Source organism: Notamacropus eugenii, chromosome 4 (genome assembly GCF_028372415.1).
Source record: "Notamacropus eugenii isolate mMacEug1 chromosome 4, mMacEug1.pri_v2, whole genome shotgun sequence".
NCBI classification, from domain to species: domain Eukaryota; kingdom Metazoa; phylum Chordata; class Mammalia; order Diprotodontia; family Macropodidae; genus Notamacropus; species Notamacropus eugenii.
In genome coordinates this window covers 400674230-400694238 of record NC_092875.1, presented here as the reverse complement: position 1 = coordinate 400694238, position 20009 = coordinate 400674230, and the positions used below count along the sequence as shown (strand labels likewise).

Below are 20009 nucleotides of genomic sequence, written 5' to 3'. Positions count from 1 at the left end.
AGGTATTTCCTTCCATCCTTTCAGATGAGGAAGAACAATGCATACTGTCAGAGGAAGTCAAGCCTTCTGCATCCAGTACCTCCAAAATGAATATGAAATGGGTTCAGACCATGTAAGAGTTTGAGAAGCGAGTCAACAGCTTGCTAAAAGAGACCCAAAAAAATGCTGAAGAAAATAATACCTTTAAAAATAGGTTAACTTAATTGGAAGAAGAGGTCCAAAAAGCCAATGAGGAGAAGAAGGTTTTAAAAAGTAGAATCAGCCAAATGGAAAGGAAATTCAAAAGCTCACTGAAGAAAATAGTTCTTTAAAAATGAGAGTGGAACTGAGGGAAGCTAATGACTACATGAAAAACAAAGAAATTATAAAACAAAACCAAAAGAATGAAAAAATAGAAGATAATGTGAAATATCTCATTGGAAAAAAAACTGACCTGGAAAATAGTTCCAAGAGAGACAATTTAAAAATTATGGGGCTACCTGAAAGCCATGATCAAAAAAAGAGCCTGGACATTATTTTTCATGAAATTATCAAGAAAAACTGCCTTGATATTCTAGAACCAGAGGGCAAAACAAATATTGAAAGAAATCTGTCTTGCCCTACAAGAAAAGAGAGAAGATGGGGATAAGGGGAGGGTGGAGTGTGATAGAAGGGAGGGCACAATGAGGGGAGGGGTAATCAGAATGCAAGGTGTTATGGGGTGGGGGGAGGGAAAATTGGAACTCAAAATTTTGTGGAAATAAATATTGCAACCCAAAAATAAATAAATAAAGTTTTAAAAAAAGAATGACTATGCGCAAAAAAGTAATTCTGTCTATTATAAATATCCAAATGGACTGCAAAAGACATGTAAAGGAAGATGCTGTCCACATCCAGAGAAAGAACTGATAAATAGTGTGCGTGTGTGTGCATGTGATATACGTAAATGTTTATCTGATAGCCATCTCTAGGATGAGGAGGGCAGAAAAAAGAGGAAAAAAAGAAATTTACATGCTAACTTTATTATATATTTAAAAGCATAGCAAGTAGTTATGATAAGACTTTCATGTGCAATCATCTTTTTTTTATGATACTGTTACAGAAATGCTTGTTTTATTCCATAAACTACAAAAACAACCACACGAGAAGCCTTTTCTGATCTTCCCAGGCATTAATATTATCTACTCTCTCCTTCTCCTGCTGATTTATATTTACTCTATATATCTTATATATGTGTGTGTGTGTATGTGCATGTGTATATATGCACTGGTTTCCCCCAATAGTGTAATATAAGCTCCTGGATGGTAGGAAATGGTTTTCATCTTGTTTTCTACCTGTGACACCTAGCCTGGGACCTAGAATATGGCAAGTCCTCAGATTGCTATTTGAATTATTTGTACACGCAGAGGGTGAACTGCTGTAATATTTTTTGTCAGTTTGGGAATGGTGAGTCCCGAACTTGGTTATAAGGGAGACTGTTTAACAGCATCATGGAATGCGTTAGTTAAACACTAATTCTTTAAGTAGTATCAACTTATTGGAGGAAATACTTGAAAGTTATACATAAATCCAGTATAGAATTCACTATGCAAAAGGACTAGTGAGATCTATTGAAAAGAACAGGAAACTAGTGAGTCAGGAGGCTAGAACCATGCTGGGGAGCAGTGTGACACTTTACCAATTACTTCATCTCCCTGAGTTTCAGTTTCCTCATTTGTAAAATGGAGGTGGGGTGGGGTGGTGAAACTGTTTTTACAGAACCCTGTGGTGCTGTGAAGAAAGGAAGTTTTCATGGCAGAGAGAAATACGCACAGATAACTCTATCTGCCCACTTCGTTGCGTGTGCCGGGCAGTAACTGAGGACCATGGGAAACTAGTCAAAATCTAGAGTCAAATGAAAAAGGGCTTTTTATTGGTCTAGAATCAATCATTGAACATATCTAATGATATACGTGAATTGTGTTAGTGAATAGAAAGCAAATAAAATAATCAAGTGTTCATTTACGCACATATACACGTATATTGTACATATGTATGTATATATTATATATATGTATACGTATATATATACATATATATATATATATATCATTTACACACATATATTTTGTTTTGGGCACCAAAACCAGTAACGGACAATTTGGTAAAACTCACAAGACTGTAGTGACAAGAAAGCCAAAGTACCAAACTGAAATACAGGGAAAAAGGCAAGGAGGAAGACAGCCATCTTTAATTCGCCCTCATTTCCAATGATAGAGTACAGATTATGTTATCAAAACTTCTTCAAGTTCTTCTGTAATTCTAGCAAAATTACAAAAGCATTTATAAACAAAGCTCAGGGAATTCAAAAACAAAACAAAGCTCTTAAATTTTTTTTTTTAAAGCATTAAGGTGATTAACTGAAACAAGCCCCCAAAATGCTGGCTTATTTCAGTAACACTGAAAATGAAAATTGCTGGGAAGCATCTCCTAAGATGAGCTAACTCATCCAATATTGAGGCCTATTATAAAACACTTATTGAGAGCAATCATATCCTTCTCACCGAGGAAGTTATTTGTATAATATGGCTGGAATAAAATTTATCAGTGAAGTTGTTTTTGTTTTTAAATTTGCCTTTTGTTCTTTAGCTGCTGCAAGGGTTGTGTCAAAGTTTAGTTTTAAGTAAAAAATTCCATCAGTATAAAAAAAATAGACTAACACCTTTTGGAGTTGTACTTAAACATGAAGATCCCAGCTACCAGTGGTACACAGTCAAGGAACTTCAAATAGGAAAAAGGCACTACTGTATTGTGGAAACTTTGTGCTGCCACCCAGACTGATTAGTTAGCAGAGGAAGAAGCCTAGCTCTTTATTCATCACTTGAACATAATCAGTTCCTGCCATCTCTTACCTAAGTGGAAGAAAATGAGATTTTTCTCTTCCTCACTGTTCCCCCTGCTTCCGTAGACAGGTTTTATTGTACTTTGCTTTATTGCATTTTTAAAAAATTGGAGGTTTGTGGCAACTATATTGAGCAAGTCTATTGGTGCCATTTTCCCAACAGCATGTGCTCAGATCGTATCTCTATGTACATTTTGGTAATTCTCAGAATATTTCAAACTTTTTCATTATTATTATATCCATTACAGTGATCTATGATCAGAGCCCTTTGATGTTACTTTTTTCATTGTTTCCATGCCCATACAAGACGGCAGACTTAACTGATCAATATCGTGTGTGTTCTGACTATTCCACCAACGAGTCATTCCCCCATCTCTCTCCTCCTGGAGAAGCAACAATATTGAAATTTGGTCATTTAATAACCCTACAATGGCCTCTAAGTGTTCAAGCGAAAGGATGAATCCCACATCCCTCACTTCAAATAAAAAGCTAGAAATGATTAAGCTTAATGAGGAAGGAATGTCAAAAGCAGAGATAGGCTGACAGCTAGGTCAGTCAGCAAGCCCATCAACATCAAGGCATGATTGTCCATCACAACTCACTGAAGTCCCAGATGATGGCTAACACTTTTTAGCAATAAAGTACTTTTTAATTAAGACATGTATATTGTATTTTAGACATAATTCTATTGCACTTAATATACTTAATAACTACAGTATAATATAAGTATACCTTTTATATTCACAGGGAAACCAAAAAAATTGTGTGACTCCCTTTACTGCAGTGGTCTAGAATCAAACTCACTACATCTGCAAGGTACGCCTATCCTCATTTCATCATTCAATCATTCATTCATTGATCCATCCATTCATTCACTCATGCATGCATCAAACACTGATAAAGGATCTATCTCAGTCAATGCATCATGCTAGTTACCTAGAGAGCTACAAGGATGGTGCATGAGATGCATTAACACTTCTACATTACGCATTGCTTGATTTTGGATTTCCATTCATAGCCCTCCTAAAACTCTATGAATCCTCTTCAACAAAATCCACATTAATGATTATGCCCCACTGTCCTCACTCCTCCTAAATGTTCGTCTTTATCACAGTCTCTCACCCATCTATCCCTGCTTGTTCTTTTAATAATTAAATGTCCATTCGTCTCCCCTTCCATCACTACTGCTTTGGCCTCACATCTTCTCTTTGCCACCTGGATCCTATGGTTGGTCAGCTTAACTATACACTGCCTTCTACCCTTGACTCATGGGCCTCACTGAGTTACTGCTCTTTATGCCCTGCTACCCTTCAACCTTGGATCATCCTAAACATGGCCCTTCTCTGCTCCTACCCCTGAGCTGCTCAACAGCCACTGAAGGACCATGCTCAGATCCACTACAAATATACATTATCTAATCTCTACTGGATGCTCCCTGCTGCAAAGCATAACTTCTATTCTTTGATTACCTTTACCAGCAACCAAATCCTTTCTTTTCAAACTCCCAAAGCGTTTCCTATCCTTTCAGTAGATATCCTCGCCTCCTACTTTATTAAGAAAACAGAGGATCATCAGTTATGAGATCCTTCTCCTCAAAAACCTACTACCATCTCTTCCCATCCTCAATTCCTTTATTACAGTATCTGAGTAATAGCTGGTCCTTCTCCTTTCTAAAACCAACTCTTATACCATTGTCTTCAGTTTCATTCCTTTCCTGTCTTCTCCAGGACCGTGTCATCAATCATCTTCAAACTCCCTTATGTAATGGACCTTTCCCTGATTACTACAAAAAAAGGTCAGACCTGCCCCATCTTTTAAAAACCTTTGGATGTTGCTATTCCATTAAGCTACCATCCTATTTCCCATTCCTAATTTTCACAGCCAAACTCATCAAAAGAGTCATTCACACTCTTGTCTGCATTTCCCTACCCCCTACTTACTTCTTGTAATCTGGGTCCCAGGCCCATCACTCTACTCAAGCTGCTCTTCCAGAGTTACCAATAATTCCTGACTTGTTACGTGCAATGGCCTTTTCTCAGTTCTCATCCTTCCTGAGCACTTCGTAGTTTGATACTGCTGTCTCCTCCTAGACATCTCCAGTACCTTGGCTTCTGTGACATTTCTCCCTCCTAGTTGTCTTTTTATCAGTCTGACATTTTCCTTATCCTAAAACAAACCCACCTTTCAAACTTTCAGATGCTACCCTCTTTCCCACAAGATAATAAAAGATTCTTCAAAAGGACTGGACTTCACTAGACTTTTAGTGTTCATTCTTAGCACCTGGCACATACTAGGTGCAGATTAAGTACTTATTGGTTAACTGCTTTCTCAGTCCCCTTTGCTAGATAATTATCCTCTCATGCCCTCTTATGGTAAGTGTTCTTCAGGACTTTGGCCCTCTTCAAATAGCTCTATATTCTTTCTTAGTGATTTCATCAGGTCCCGTTAGCTGAAATCTTACTTTATAAGGATAACTCCCAAATCTATATTATAATGGACATATATAGCAGCAGTAAAGGAGTGCCATGGCTAGAGTATTAGGCCTGAAGTCAGAAAGCCCTGAGTTTGAATTTGAACTCAGATGCTTAGATACTGCATCATCTTGAGCAAGTCACTTTACCTCTGCTTCAATTTCCTCAGCGGCAAAATGGCAGTAATAACAGCACCTATTTCGTAGGGCTGTTGTGAAGATCAGTAAGCTAATATCTGTAAAGCATTTAGCACAGTGTTTGGCACATAGCAGGTGCTATATAAAAAGGCTAGCTATCATTATTAGACAGCTGAAATTGGAGTCAGTAAGACCTGTTCAAATCCTTTCTTACATGCTTACGAACTATGAGACCTTTGGCCAGTGACTTAATTTTTCAGCCTCAGTTTCCTCATCCGTAAAATGAACAGAATAATGGCACCTATCCCAAAGGGCCATTCTGAGGGTCAAACAAATAACTTGATAAACCCTAAAGTGCTACATCCATGCTAGATGTTATCGTTATTCATTAGTTTTACCTGGACCCTTCGCAGGTGGGCTACTCGCTCCTCTATTGCATTCTGCAAGGAAGAGGGAGCTTGCAAAATCTCCTGGTAATTGTCCATCAGAAACGTCACTAGCCTGGCAGCTAACAGCTCATCCAAGTCGACTTCATCCCTGGAGCATAGGATGCAACGTGAAAATGTCTGAACCATCTGGAAGGAAAAGAAAAAAAGGTTGTAAAGGAGAAAAATCAGAAAGTATCACTTTAAGGCTGAATCACTGGCTCCTAAGGCAGATGAAACAATCCAGAGGTTTTATGTCTACCTTACCAAATTCACAATAACTCACAATATACGTTCTACCAGAAGTTGTTGACTTCATATCCAGTGCTTTTTTTTTATTCTTATCCTTTGAAATGTTTTCATTTCTGTTGATGATTGCCATGTTCATGATTAAAATGAAAACTGTAAAAATATGAACAAAAAGGCATATCCCTGAACACTATACACTTCTGGCCAGATATATTCGAATCCATAGGGGATGCTCCTCGTGTTCCAGCTTGCCTGAGATGAGCATTTCATTTGTCTCAAGAAGGAAAAAAACACAGTTCATAAAAGACAGAGCCTATAAAAGGCAGTTCTTAAAAGCCCCCTCTCGTAAACTGTTTCACGCTGCCTGTTAACAAATCTGAGAAATCACAGCTATCATCATGCATTTATGAAGCGGTTTTCCTTGAGTAGTTCAAGCTGCTTTAGAGACATTAGCAAAATGACAAAGTGCCCTTATGACATTAGGAGAGAACTGCTTAGCCCGGCCTGAGTGCCCCAGTAGTCGCATTTCTGGGCACTCCTTTTATTTTCAATAAGAGCATTGCAATATATCCTGGACTCTCACTTGGCAAACTCCTGCTTAATGTAACTGAGGGCAGCTTACTAAAAGCACATTGGATGATGAAATGCTCTCTTCCAGCAGGGCCAGGAGATAAAATTACTATAATACTGAGTACCAACCTGTGCGACGGTTCTTGCAGAAAAATCTACTCTTCCTGAGTTGCTCTTTTCCTAAGATACTTTTGTCTCTACTAGATCCCTTAGGAAGGTACAGATGGTTGGTTAAAGTTCTATGTGTATATGTGTGTGTATGTGTGTGTGTGTGCGTGCATGAGTGTACATGTGCGGGTGTGTGCGTGGATGTATGTGCCTGTGTGTGGGTGTCTGTCTGTGTGTGCATGTGTGTGCATACGTGTGTGTGTGCATGTGGGTGTGGGTGCAAGAAAGAAGTTAGGAAAAGGAAGCTTAGCACTGCCTAACACAGTGCCCAACACACAACAGGTGCATAAATGTTTGTGGATCATTTGGTTCATTATCCCATATGGGGATGATTCTTTTGAAGTTCTACATAAAAGCACCACAACTCTCCATACCATCCTATGGGACTCCTGGGATGTCCTCGGATGCCCATGAGAAATAACAGCAGTACTCAAGGTCTCTCCATACTACCTGCAGTGCCCTATATTTCACCCTCCAAGAAGCACCTAGGTGGTGCAACGGATGGAGAGCTGGGCCTGGAGGCAGGAAGACTCATCTCCCTGAGTTCAAATCTGGTCATGACCCAGAGCAAGTCACTTCACCCTGTTTGCCTTAGTTTCCATATTGGTAAAATGAAGGGGTTGAATTAGATGGTCTCTGAGTTCCCTTGTATCTCTAATTCAATTATTCTCTGTGCTGAGGGGGAAGGAAGGAAGGAAGGAAGGAAGGAAGGAAGGAAGGAAGGAAGGAAGGAAGGAAGGAAGGAAGGAAGGAAGGAAGGAAGGAAGGAAGGAAGGGAGGGAGGGAGGGAGGGAGGAAGGGAGGGAGGGAGGATGGGAGGAAGGGAGGGAGGGGGAAGGAAGGAAGGAAGGAAGGGAGGAAGGAAGGAAGGAAGGAAGGAAGGAAGGAAGGAAGGAAGGAAGGAAGGAAGGAAGGAAGGAAGGGAGGGAGGAAGGAAGGAAGGAAGGAAGGAAGGAAGGAAGGAAGGAAGGAAGGAAGGAAGGAAGGGAGGGAGGGAGGGAGGGAAGGAAGAAGGGAGGGAGGGAGGGAAGGAGGGAGGGAAGGAGGGAGGGAGGGAGGAGAAACAAAAGGCTTTTCCAAATGAACAAAGAGTACAGAGACAATGCACTTGTCCAAGGCAGCCTGATCTGTGACTTGGAGCTATGTCCAATGCATCATTCTCCTAGACAGACTACTTGAGCTAAGGAGGAGTGAGGGACCAGAATGGAAAAAACCATGACTCCAAACAGTGAAGGGAAATGTAGGAAGAGAAAGACAAGTAAGTCACTCTCAGAATGATGTGGACCTCATCTCTTTCCTCCAGCTCTCAGGAGAGTTAAGAAGAATAGAAAAGGTAATGAAGTTGAAGTGGGTAGGAGGGGATAGGGAGAAAACCTCCGTAGCCAGTCATGCAGATGGGCGGAAAAACAAGTGAGAAGAGGTTCCCAGATGCTGCCTAAGGGCACAAGCCCAACGGTTTTTCACAAGGGAGATGAGAGAGAAGAAGGGAAGAGATCTGTCATGGAGGGGACCAGGAGGAATACTGTCATGGGAACTGGTGAGAAGAACACTCGATATGAAATCAGAGGAGCTGGGTTTGAATCAGCTCTTTCACATACTTGTGTGACCCTGGGCACATCACTTAAGGTACACATCACTGGGCCTAAGTATCTACTTCTATAAAATAAGGTCTTTTTGTAATTCAGTAATTTCAGTCATGTCTATCTCTTCATGATCCCATTTGGGGTTTTCTTGGCAAATATACTGGAGTGGTTTGCCATTTCCTTCTCCAGCTCAGATGAGAAAACTGAGGCAAACACTGTTAAATGACTTGCCCAAGGTCACATAGCTGGTAAATGTCTGAGGCCAGATTTAAACTCAGGAAGCTAGATTTAAAATCAGGAAGCTGAATCTTCCTGACTCCAGGCCTGACACTCTATCCACTTCATCACCTAGCTATAAAATGTAAAAGGAGGGGACTGTATCAATTATGAAATGGATGAACAAATAAAAGTAATAAAATGAAAGAATTAGATTCAACGATCTCTAAAATCTAAAATGACTTAGACTACCATCTTCATAATTTGCCCCAGAATAGAAAAAGGAAAGGAAAGTTTACATGCAGTAGCCAAGATCTGATTTAACAGGTGGTGTCCAAGCATCCTCTTAGCAAAAATAGGAAAAGTGGTTTTCTATCCTGTTTCTACAACCCTTTGTTCAATACTATTAGGGTTTTTGTGCTTCTCAGGTTGCTGAAAGAAGACAATTATTTCTGAAGGAGAAGGAGGACAAGTCAATATATTTGCAGGGGAATTGAATGTCTTTAAAAATCTCATTTGTATGCCTGTGACAGACATAAAGTTGTCTAGTGTGAAGCCATAACTCCGTATGATACAACTTCCTATCTGACACATTGCAAATCATGTCTTATCTTAAGAGATGTTTGTGTGTAGGAGAAAGACAACAGGGAGAGATAGCTGGGTCTGCTTCTGTCTCCTTGATGTAGGTAAAGGAAAATTAAAAGTGATAAAATGCCTTTTTTTGTGGGAGTGGGGAGTGATACTGTGTCTGGTAGGCCAATCCAATCCTGTATTCTCTATCTTTTCCCTTCAATCCAGCCTCTATGCCACATCTCTCAAATCCATTATACCTGGTAAGAAATAGGGCACTATCTCCCCATGCAACCCCTTTCCATTGATCTAGGGAAGGGAGAGAATTTTTCATACATAACCTCATCTACCCTTTCCATAAAAGCCCTTCAGGGTCTTTATGTACAAAGTAAGAAGTGGTTCTGCTAAGTATGAAGCAGCTACTAACACTGATATGCTAAATCTACTTCTAGACTCCCCCACCTCTTAATTAAGTCCCTTGCAAATGGAAAACAGCAATAACCTGATTCCCTTCTGCATAACAGTGGAATATATGTAGGAGGAGGAAAGGGAGATGCTCTAAATGAGCCAGTTTTGTCTATGTAGCTTCATTTCCTTGTTTAAGTCACTTGCACATAATTAAAAATCCAAATTGTTAGGCCTGAGAGACCAACATACCAGAGTGCGGGTGCCAAGGCCATCACTGAGCGGTGGCATCTCCTTGTTTAAGCAGATCTTCACCATCATCCTAATCAACAGTTGTAACTTTCTCCGATTTTCAGGAGGCAGGAGGAGACAGCAAATCTGAAATGCTTCAATAGCAATTTTTTCTTCCTGTAACAAACCTGGTTTTAAAAAATAATAATTCTTAAACACCTAAGATCCACTTGGCTCTGCTACTTTTACAAGTGTATGAGATACAGTATATTGTTTAAAATGACACAAACTTATTTTCTTCAACCTTCATGCGCTGTTATTTAGCTGGATTTCTAATGTCATCTGAAGCTCAACATGGCACACATCCTGCCACCTGATCTACTCCCATACCCAGAGTATCAGTAGTAACACTTGACATATCCTCACCTTTTACATTCTGCATCCAAGAACACCTCTTTCTGGACTGAAATCCATGAGTTTATTTATGTAGGGAATTACCTATAGGGAAACCTCTTCCACTAAAGTGAATGGGCAACTCTTTGGTAACATGTGGTCTTCCAGAGTCGCGTGGTGGTATACAGACCGTCAGTCAATAAACATTTATTGACCACCTACTATGTGCCAAGCACTACTAAGTGCTAAGAACACAAAGAAAAGCAGAAGACAGTCCCTCCTCTCAAGCAGCTCACAGTGTAATGTGGGAGACAATATGAAAATACATACAAACGATAAAATACAAAATAAATTGGATATGATCAACAATGCCAAAGAGGCCATTAGCATTAGGGGAAACCTGGAAAAGGCTTCTTGTAGAAGGTGGGATTTTAGCTGGGACTTGAAGGAAGCCTGAGAAGCCAGAAGGCAGAGATGAGGATAGAGCACATTCCTGGCAGCAGGAGCAACAAGAGAAGATACTCAGGGTCCAGAGATGGTTTTTCTTGTTCTAGAAACAAAGAGGCCAGTTTTACTAGATCACAGAGTATGCGGTAGGGTGTAAGGTATAAGAAGACTGGAAAGAGAGTGGAGGGGGAGGTTAATATGGGCTTTGAATGTCAAACACAGAACTTCATATTTGACCCTGGAAGGGAAAGGAAGCAAGTGGAGTTTTTTGATCTTAGAAAAACATGGATAGACTTGCATGGAACATGAGAGGCAAAATGGGCAGGACAAAGAGAACATTGTATACAGTAATAGCAATACTGTCTTAAGAACAACTTAGAGCAAATAAGCCGTTTTGACTATTATAAATACCCAAATTAGCTACAAAGGACATATGAAGGAAGATGCTCCCTGCATCCAAAGAAGTGATAAATAGAAGTATGTATAAAAGATTTTATATAATTGTGTTTGATGGCAGTCCTCTCTAGGGCTGAGAATGGAAAGGGGGGGGGGGGGAAGGAAAGAGAAGAAATGTACATGATAATTTTTTATTATATATTTAAAAGAAATAGCAAATTGTTCATAATAAATTTGCAGTTTCGTGCGCAATCATCTTTTTTATTATATTATGTTATGGAAATACTTGTTTTATTCCACAAATTAAAAAATAATGGGGAAAAAAAGAAGCTAAGTGATTTGTTCATGGTAACTTGGCAAATGTTTATCAGACAGGACTTGAACTCAGGTCTTCTTGACTCTAAATCTGACCCCTCCATCCACTATTGCTCCACTGCCTCCCTACCAACTTCTTTAATTTCTTAATAACTAACACCTCTCAAATACAGTTTCATTTTTATTTGTAAAGTCATTTTTTCCAACACTGTGTATATTAATTTAATTATAAGATACCCTAGTGCCTCCTTAAATCAGTTATAAAATCCTCCATTAGACTACAGTTCTCTAAGAGCAAGAATTTTTCCCCCACCTTAGTAGGTGCTTAAGAAAAGCTAGTTCATTGACTATACTGGACTTCTAACACCTTACTCTAGTCTAGCATACCTGCTGCCAAATACACCCACAACTACAGCCTTTGTTTTAAGAAAATATCCATGCTAAATAACTTCATTCCCCCACTAGTCTTGCCGTTGAAAGCAATGGAAACCTCTGATGAATTTTGTTAATCTCATAGTACCAGCCTTCACCTCCTTCCCAACATTCAACTTCCCCTTCCTTGTGCACCTTAGCATCTGCAGTGATTGTGGGAACCTCTCCTCTCTCCCCCTGACAAAGGTCCTGCTGTGTATTGCTGCTACCTGAGCAAAGAAGCTGCTCTAACCCCAGTGACTCTGAGCTGCAACAGCTCACGTCCCATCAGGTTGTTGTTCACTCTTCTGTTCCCCTCCCTTTTCCCCCTCAATCTTCCCATCGAGTACAAGATGTGGAGCAGAAGTCACTTCAGTCAATGCAAAAATTAACTTTATATAGAAATACAAAATGGGAAGCGTATAGTTAAACAGCAGATTGTCTGAAAAAAGACCCAGGGATTTTAGTGAACTGCAGGCTTTCTATGAGTCATTAGTGTGATGTGACAGACAAACCACTAAATTAAGGATATATTAAGAAAGCTCCCAGGAATAGAGAGGTGAGAGCCCCACTTGGTTCTGCACTGGGAAGACCACATTTAGAGTACTGCGTTCAACTCCAGATGACACACGTTAGGAGTGACACTGATAAGCTGGAGTTCAGAAGAGGGTAACTAGGGTCAGCTGAAGGAACTGAGGATGCTAAGTTTGGGGAAGAGTCAGGCAAGACAGAATAGTTGCGTTTGAATATTTTAGGAACTATCATTTGGAAAAGGGATTAGATTTGTTTTGTTTTAATCTTAGCGGCAAAAGCAGGAAAGATGAGATGTAACAAGCAAGTTTGGTTTGGACATCAGAAAACACTTCCCCAAGTGGAAGTGGAGGTTTTGCTAAGTAGTGAGCTCTCTGTCATTGGAGGGATTCAATGCAGAGGCTGGACGACCCCTTATTGGAGAAGTAGTAGAGATTCATGATAGCGGAGAGACTTGACTACATGGTGTTGCTTTCCAGCTCTCAAATTCTATGTTCCTGTGTCTGATTAAATGTGTGGGGCAGGAAAGCGGGAGAGAAGGAAGAATCAAACTTCTTAACCAGGGTGATTTTCAGGAGCCTGGAATGATGCCATAGATCTAGGAAGGAGGGACAAAAGAAGTCTGTGAGAGTACTCAAATACTCAATTCCCCAGGCATATTTAAAAGCTTCAGAACATAGAGAGCTAATGCTGGTCAGGTTGGAAGCTAAGAAATCAACCTGAGATAAGAAAACTCATCAAGAGAGCATGGAGGAGGGATTAGGTGAGAGTATTTTTGTTTTCGACAGAGAACGTGGAGCATAAGACTGGAGAGTTTTTTTTTTTATGAGAAAAACTTTCTACAGGGCAGAATTGCTTGTTAATTCTCCCCCTTCCCATCCTTCTGTGAATAGTGATAATAAATATCATTATTACTATAACAGCAAAATATGGTATTTTTATGGCACTTTAAAGATTGCAAAGCACTTTAAAATATCACATTTGATCTGCACAACAACCCTAAGAGGTAGGTACTATTAGTATCCCCATGTATATAGAAGGAAAAACTGAGGCAAACAGGGGAGTCACTTGCTCAGCATCTGACGCAGGATTTGAACTCAGGGCAATATGACTTCAAATCCTGTACTCTATCTACTGTACCATCTAGTTTCCTCAAAGTAATGAGCAGCAGTGAATCAGTATAAGATCAGGTTCTATCTTCCACGATGCATCTGATTCATAGATGTGTAAGTTCCTCTTAGTTTCATTTTAGGGAAGACAGTGCCCAGGGAGGCAGAGAGTGATGTAGTACATCCATCAATAAACATTTATTACCAAACTATTACACAATACCAGGTACTGCGCAGAGTGTTGGAGTATGGGGGGAAGAGGCAAAATGCAGTCCCTGACCTCAAGGAGCTTACAATCTTATGGGGGAGACAACATGTAAACAAATATGTACAAAGCTAAAGAAAAGATAAATTGGTTGGTTGCAGTCCTTTGTTCTTGAAAAGGACCAAAATGACTTCCCTATGCTAGAGTCAACTTTCTGTGTGTCCAACTGTGACTGATCAGACCAATATGAGCTCAGGTCAAGCACAAATAGTCCGTGTGAATGTTTGGGGAGGATTAGGTATGTTCAAGAAGGACTAGTACCCTGGTGTGAAGGCTGCCAAACCCTTTTCAGGGCTTCTTTCCACCTTTGATGGCCACCTGTCCCACCCAGCTCTCACCTGTGGCACAAAGAAGCTGTAGCATGAGCAGCAGCTACATTCCAGTAAACCATTTCGACAGATTGACTAAACCAGGTGGAGGGTAATCAAGGGTTCTCAAACCCATGGGTGAGTGGGAGTGTGGGGGGTGTCTACCTCAAGCATGTGAAGACTTTCTGAGGTAGAATGGGCGGATGAAAACGATTTATTCCAATAGCCATGAAGGCAGCTGAAGCAGGCGCTGTGGAGCACTTAGAGTCTGGTTAGACATCGAAAAGGTAAAGAGAAAATAATTAACAGAAGGAAGACAATAGAATTGAGAGGCTTCCAGTAAAAGATGTAATTTTAGTTGGAATTTAAATGAAGCCAGGGAGGTCAATAGTTAGAGCCAAGGAGGGAAGGAGAGTATTCCAGGCATGGGGGCCAGCCAAAGATTATGCTGGGAGCTGAGAGATGCAGGGTCTTGTTCATGGAACAGGCAAGAAGGCAGGTTCACTGGATTGAAGAGTACACAGTAGGGAGTAAGGTGTTAAAAAACTGGAAACATAGAAAGGGGCTAGGTTATGAAAGGCCAAATGCCAAACCGTATTTTGTGTTTGATTCTGGAGACAATAAGAGGCGACTGGAATTTATGAAGTAGGGAAGTGACATAATTAGACCTGTACTTTAGAAAAATCACTTTTAGTGGTTAAATGGAAGATGGATTGGAGTAGGGAGGGACTTGAAGCAGGCAGACCCATTATCTGCAAGTTACTGAAATAGTCCAGGCATGAGGTAATGAGGGCCTACCCTGGTGTGCCGGTTTAATCATTCATATTACTGTTGAAAAAAGTGAAAAATCTGGTGAAAGAGGCTCTAAATATCCAAGATCTTTTCAACTCTACTTGCACTTAATAAATGTCAGATGAGACGAGAGGGAGTATTTGAGAGATGTTGAAAAGGTGAAACCAATAGGCCCTGGCTTTATATATATATGGGGTGAGTGACAGTGAGGAGTTCAGGAAACACCTAGGTTCTGAGCCTGAGTGCTGCCCTCCATAGTAACAGGGATGGTAAAATGAGATTCGAGTGAAGAAGGAAAGATAATGAGTTCGGTTTTGAACATATTGGATTTAAGATGTCTATTGGACATTTAGCTTGAGATTACTGAAAGGCAGTTGGAAATGTGAGACTGGAGCTCAACAAAGAGATTGGGGAAAGATAGGTGGGTTTTAGAATCATCAGCAAAATTGGCAATTAAATCCATGAAAGGTTATGAGATCACTAAGTGAACTGGTATAAAGGGAGAAGAGAAGTGGGCCAAGGACAGAAACCTGAGGGACAAGTATGATTGGAGGGCATGATGTGGAGGAGAAGTCAGCAAAGGAGTGGTCAGAAAGGTAGGAAGAGAACCAGCGGAGCGATGTGCTGAAAATCTAAGGAGGAGAGTACATGAGGCAATAATCAAGTGTCAAAGACTACAGAGAGGTCAAGGAGGATGAGAACCGAGAAAAGGCCATTGGATCTGGCAGCTAAGAGATCATTAGTAACTTTGGAGAGGGAAGTTTTAGTGAGATGATAAAAGCCGAAGCCAAACTGTAAGGGATTAAGAAGAGAGTGGGAGGAGAGAGAGGGAAGGCATCTACTGTAGGTGGCCTTCTCAAGGGGTAAGGCCATTTCATCATGTGAGACAGGGGTAAAGGATGAGATAGTGGCAGAAGGCACCTCGTGAAAAGAGATGAAGAAGAGGAGAGGGGACTTCACGGCAAATGCCTTCAGATTTTTCTGTAAAATATAAGGCAAGGTTCTCAACTGAGAGAGTGGAGGGAGGAGGAGGCTTGGGAGATTGGAGGAGGGATGAAAAGGTTTGGAAGAGCCATAGTGGAGAATGGGATAGTGAGTTCATAAGGAAGATGTAATAGGATTGCCTACCAGCAATCAGGGCTCATTTGAGGTTGTGTAACATAAATTTGTAGTGCACCTAGTTAAAACAGTTACATGATTTTTTCCATCTTTGCTTAGCAGCAAGTGGGTATGAGAGAGGTGGCAAATGGTGGGAGTGATCCAAGACTGAGGCATGCCTGCATGTAATCAGTGATATTATAAAATGTTACTATAAATCAGTGATATTATAAAGTGATATTATAAACCCATTTCATATATATATGTATATATGGATTAAAGAGAGGAGGAGAGTATAGAATTGAATTGGTTCACCAAGGGGTCAAGATGAGGAAAAGAGGAGAGTGACTGGTATAAAGAAGATGGCATGGGAGATTATTGACAGGTCATATTAAATAATTACTAAAGCCAAGGGAGTGGATAAGGCAAATTTCACTGAACTAGTTTGTCAGGAATGGAGGAGGTGGAGAGGAATGATGTTTTGGGAGATAAGCCTACCAGTTTAAACATTTGTATTAATGTGAAAAATGTGAAAAATTTGGGGAAAGAGGCTCCAAATATCCAAAACCTTTTCAATTCTACTTGCACTTAATAAGCTCTCTTGATTGAATCAGATTTAGCTTGCTGTTGGTATTTTTCTATGCTAAGTGACTTGGTAACAATTATGTATTTTCAATTAAAAGAATAAAAGCGGTCTATGAAATATGACTATGGCAGTTGTGATGATGATAAATGTGGAGAAAATAAGAGAGAGCCAGGAGAGCTGTCTGGCTGCTCAAACTGATCCTCATAGATCCCAGCGGTGTCCCACAATCTGGCCCTTGGCTTTAAAGGTTTAGCAATAGAGTATTATCAGTTCTCTCAGAATGCATCAGATTATTCACTCATACTAAGAGAATTTAGACAGCAGAATATCAATGTATACGTAAGACACAGGACTAGCAAGCAGTACAAAATGTTCATGTAAGATGGTCAGGAAAGCCAACAGGAGAAATGCTAACAGTACCAGAAAGTTACCAGGCAAGCAATCAAAGCCAATGGAATTGGGAGGGTCACTACCATCAGGTTATGAATGAAGCCTTCTCCACTACACATACTCACATATCCAGCCTTGATCTCTCGCAAAGGATCATAGAATTTAGAGCTGAGAGTGACCTTAGAGGTCATCTGGTTCAACCCCTTCATTTTACAAATGAAGAAACTGAGGATCAGAGAGCTGAGTATTTTGTCCAAGGTCACACACACATAGTAAGTAGCAGAGCAAAGATTTGAACCTCAGTCTCATAACTCCCAAGAATGATACTCAAAACACAATTTTCTTTCAGCTCTACCACTGTATCTCCCAAAAATCTAGTATCTATTCCCCACCAGATGTTTCTGGATGTCATAAAGGCATCTCAAACTCAAAAGGTACAAAATGGATCTAATCTCCCCCACCCAACCTACCCCTCCTCCAAACTTCCCCATGTCTGATGAGGGCATCCCTCTTACTACTGAGGGCTATGACACTGTAGCCGTTCACCTCCTAGGTAGGGAATGCATTGTCTCCTCAGATCTGCCTCTTGGATTTCTTTTTGCCCAGATACCACCTCCTCAGTCAGACCTTCCTTGATCCTCCCCAGTCAATAGTGTCATTTCACATAGATTCTATCTATATGTCTATCTGTCTGTCTGTCTATCTGTCTATCCGTCTATCTGTTTATGGATTTACATGGAATTGAACTACAGGGATCTAGCAATCAATGTTGAATATTCCTGTCATCTAATCAAGGATAAACTATTAAATTTTTCATTATTGGCTCTTTTCTAGATCATGCAAACCACCACCACCCTTCTCTTAGGACATTACTTCATGATGGACGGGTTACAAATAATTAGATCACAGCTTATCTTAACCTCACCTACATTTCAATCTCCATAACCAAAGATTTGTAAGACAGCCTGGTTCCATCAGCAATACACTGACAAATCATCTCCTAGGCTGGTAATACTTATGTAGCTGGCTCACTTTATCCCTTCTATGTTGGTTTTTATTTAGTTTCAAATTTTAGCTGTTTTTCTTTTCTGGTTGGTTTCCCGTATTCTATTTGCAGCTAGAGCAAAAAGTTGCTGCTTTTTCTTTGTTTCTGAAGAGTTCCAGTGACATCATGGGTGACATCTTGACTTGTGAGCGAACTGGATTTAAGTGAGGCAGAGTTGCACAAACTCATCAGCCTCACTCTCTCTTCCAGAGTCATCAAAGTCTAGTGGCAGGACAAAAAGTCAAGATGACTGGCCATGGCCCATGGTATCTTCGATGTCTGACGAAGTACTAAGAGTTTCACAGCATCTACTTCAGCCACCCTCATGGACACTGGAACAAATTGTTCTCATCCACTCATTCTAGCAGGGGGAGTGTTCACATGTTTGGGACAGACATCCCCCTAACTCACAAACAGGTTTGAGGTCTGTCGGTAATCAACAAATACAAAAAAGTATGCCATAGTGGCAAGAGTCAGGAGAGATCTGGGCTGAAATACTATTTCTAACTCGTGTGTGTCACCAGCAGCAAGTCAGATCACCTCTCTAATCCTCAATTTCTTTACCTGGGAAATAATATTTAGTACAATTCATCCCACAGAGGTATTGCAGAGATAAAAGATAATGCCTTTAAGACACTTAGCAGCATTATATAAATGTGAGGTACTTTTATATGATGATCAGCCATAATGACCACCATATTTTATGTGTCATGGTCCATTTGCAAGACAAATGAGAAGCTGAAAATTAAACCTTGAAGCAGCAAAGCCCAGTCACTAAAATCATATTGTAAAAGAGACCTGAACATCCATAAAAAGTTGTATGGAATGATGAGCCAGGAGCATTTTCTGAAATGAGACTAGTCTCTGGTTCTGAAACCATGACATAAAAATGGGTATGAAGTCTGGGAATGAGCAAACTACTCAAAAATAAGTAGGAGAAAGCTACAAAGGCTTTAAAACTATATGATTTCAGCATCAGTAATTTCTCTGAAGAAGAAAATTGGATGCCACAGATCAAGGAGAGAAGGTGGGTCAAAAGGAGACGGCTCATTCTGTCTGCTCTCTGTGGTCCACCTATCCCAGCATTACACAGACCCACAGCTTGTACCTTGTCTTTCCCAAAGTGGGGTACAAATTTGTTGTCTTGTATTACATCTCTGCAATGGTAAAGAAGAAAAGATTATAGAGACCAACAGCCACCTTTATAGAAAGCAATGGTTTGCAGCAAATGCATGGAATTAATTACATATCATGGAGAGCTGGGGAGGTGGGGGAAGGATGGAGTAGTTTTGCAGCCAACAACAGCATCTGAATCGCTCTGAGTCTGTCAGAAGCTGGGCAGAAGAAGCTCTATCACTGAAGCAGACGAAAGCCAAAAGGGTTTTTGATGGAGAATTTGATGCTTTTTCTTTAAGGATGAGAAAAGAGATACTCAAACAGCAGGCTTGGCTAGGACATGACAGCTCTCCCAAATGGTGAACAGGATAATCCTGGAATCAAAGTGATTTACATGAGAAGGTATTAGAGTGAACAAAACACCACTTTGCACTCCAAAGCTCAGAGTAAAGATGAAAGCAGCAAAGAGAACAGTATTTCTACAATTACAATGAAAACTAGGTATATTAAAATATATAAGCAAGGAACAGTTATTTTCTTACATTTGGGGGGAATGGGGGAGATGTGGTAGGTGAGGAGTCCTAAATGAAGGGAAGGCAAGGAATGAATACTGTTGCTTTCTCTGGTTCTGTTTTAAAATAATAATGAAGAGTAGATTTCATAGCTGGAGCCTCTCAAAGGAATCTGGGAGTTCTAACAATATATAAAGCATGTGGAGCTGAGGAAAGCAGGTGAATAAATCCTTCTCTTATGAAGGCATTTTTGAAGGGTAAATCCTGAGTAGCATCAGCATTTCTAGGATGACTAATTCATAATTCTTCACTTACAAAATGCTTTTATCTCCTTAATATTCTTTAAAGCACTTTTCACACATATTGACTCATCATGGACCACCCTGAGATACAGGTAGAAATAAAAAATT

The 20009-nt window shown here is 40.2% G+C and overlaps 1 protein-coding gene across 4 annotated transcripts in view; it reads right to left on the bottom strand.

Annotated features, from left to right (window-relative positions):
- Positions 1-20009, bottom strand: part of DEPDC1B (DEP domain containing 1B) — a 172306-nt gene that overhangs the window by 56203 nt on the left and 96094 nt on the right. For all 4 annotated transcript variants that reach the window (XM_072605574.1, XM_072605570.1, XM_072605572.1 and 1 more), the window contains exons 8-9: positions 9907-10073; positions 5867-6043 (exon numbers count right to left, since the gene is read on the bottom strand). In XM_072605574.1, the coding sequence (XP_072461675.1) occupies positions 5867-6043; positions 9907-10073 (344 nt within the window). The remainder of the gene's footprint in view (positions 1-5866; positions 6044-9906; positions 10074-20009) is intronic.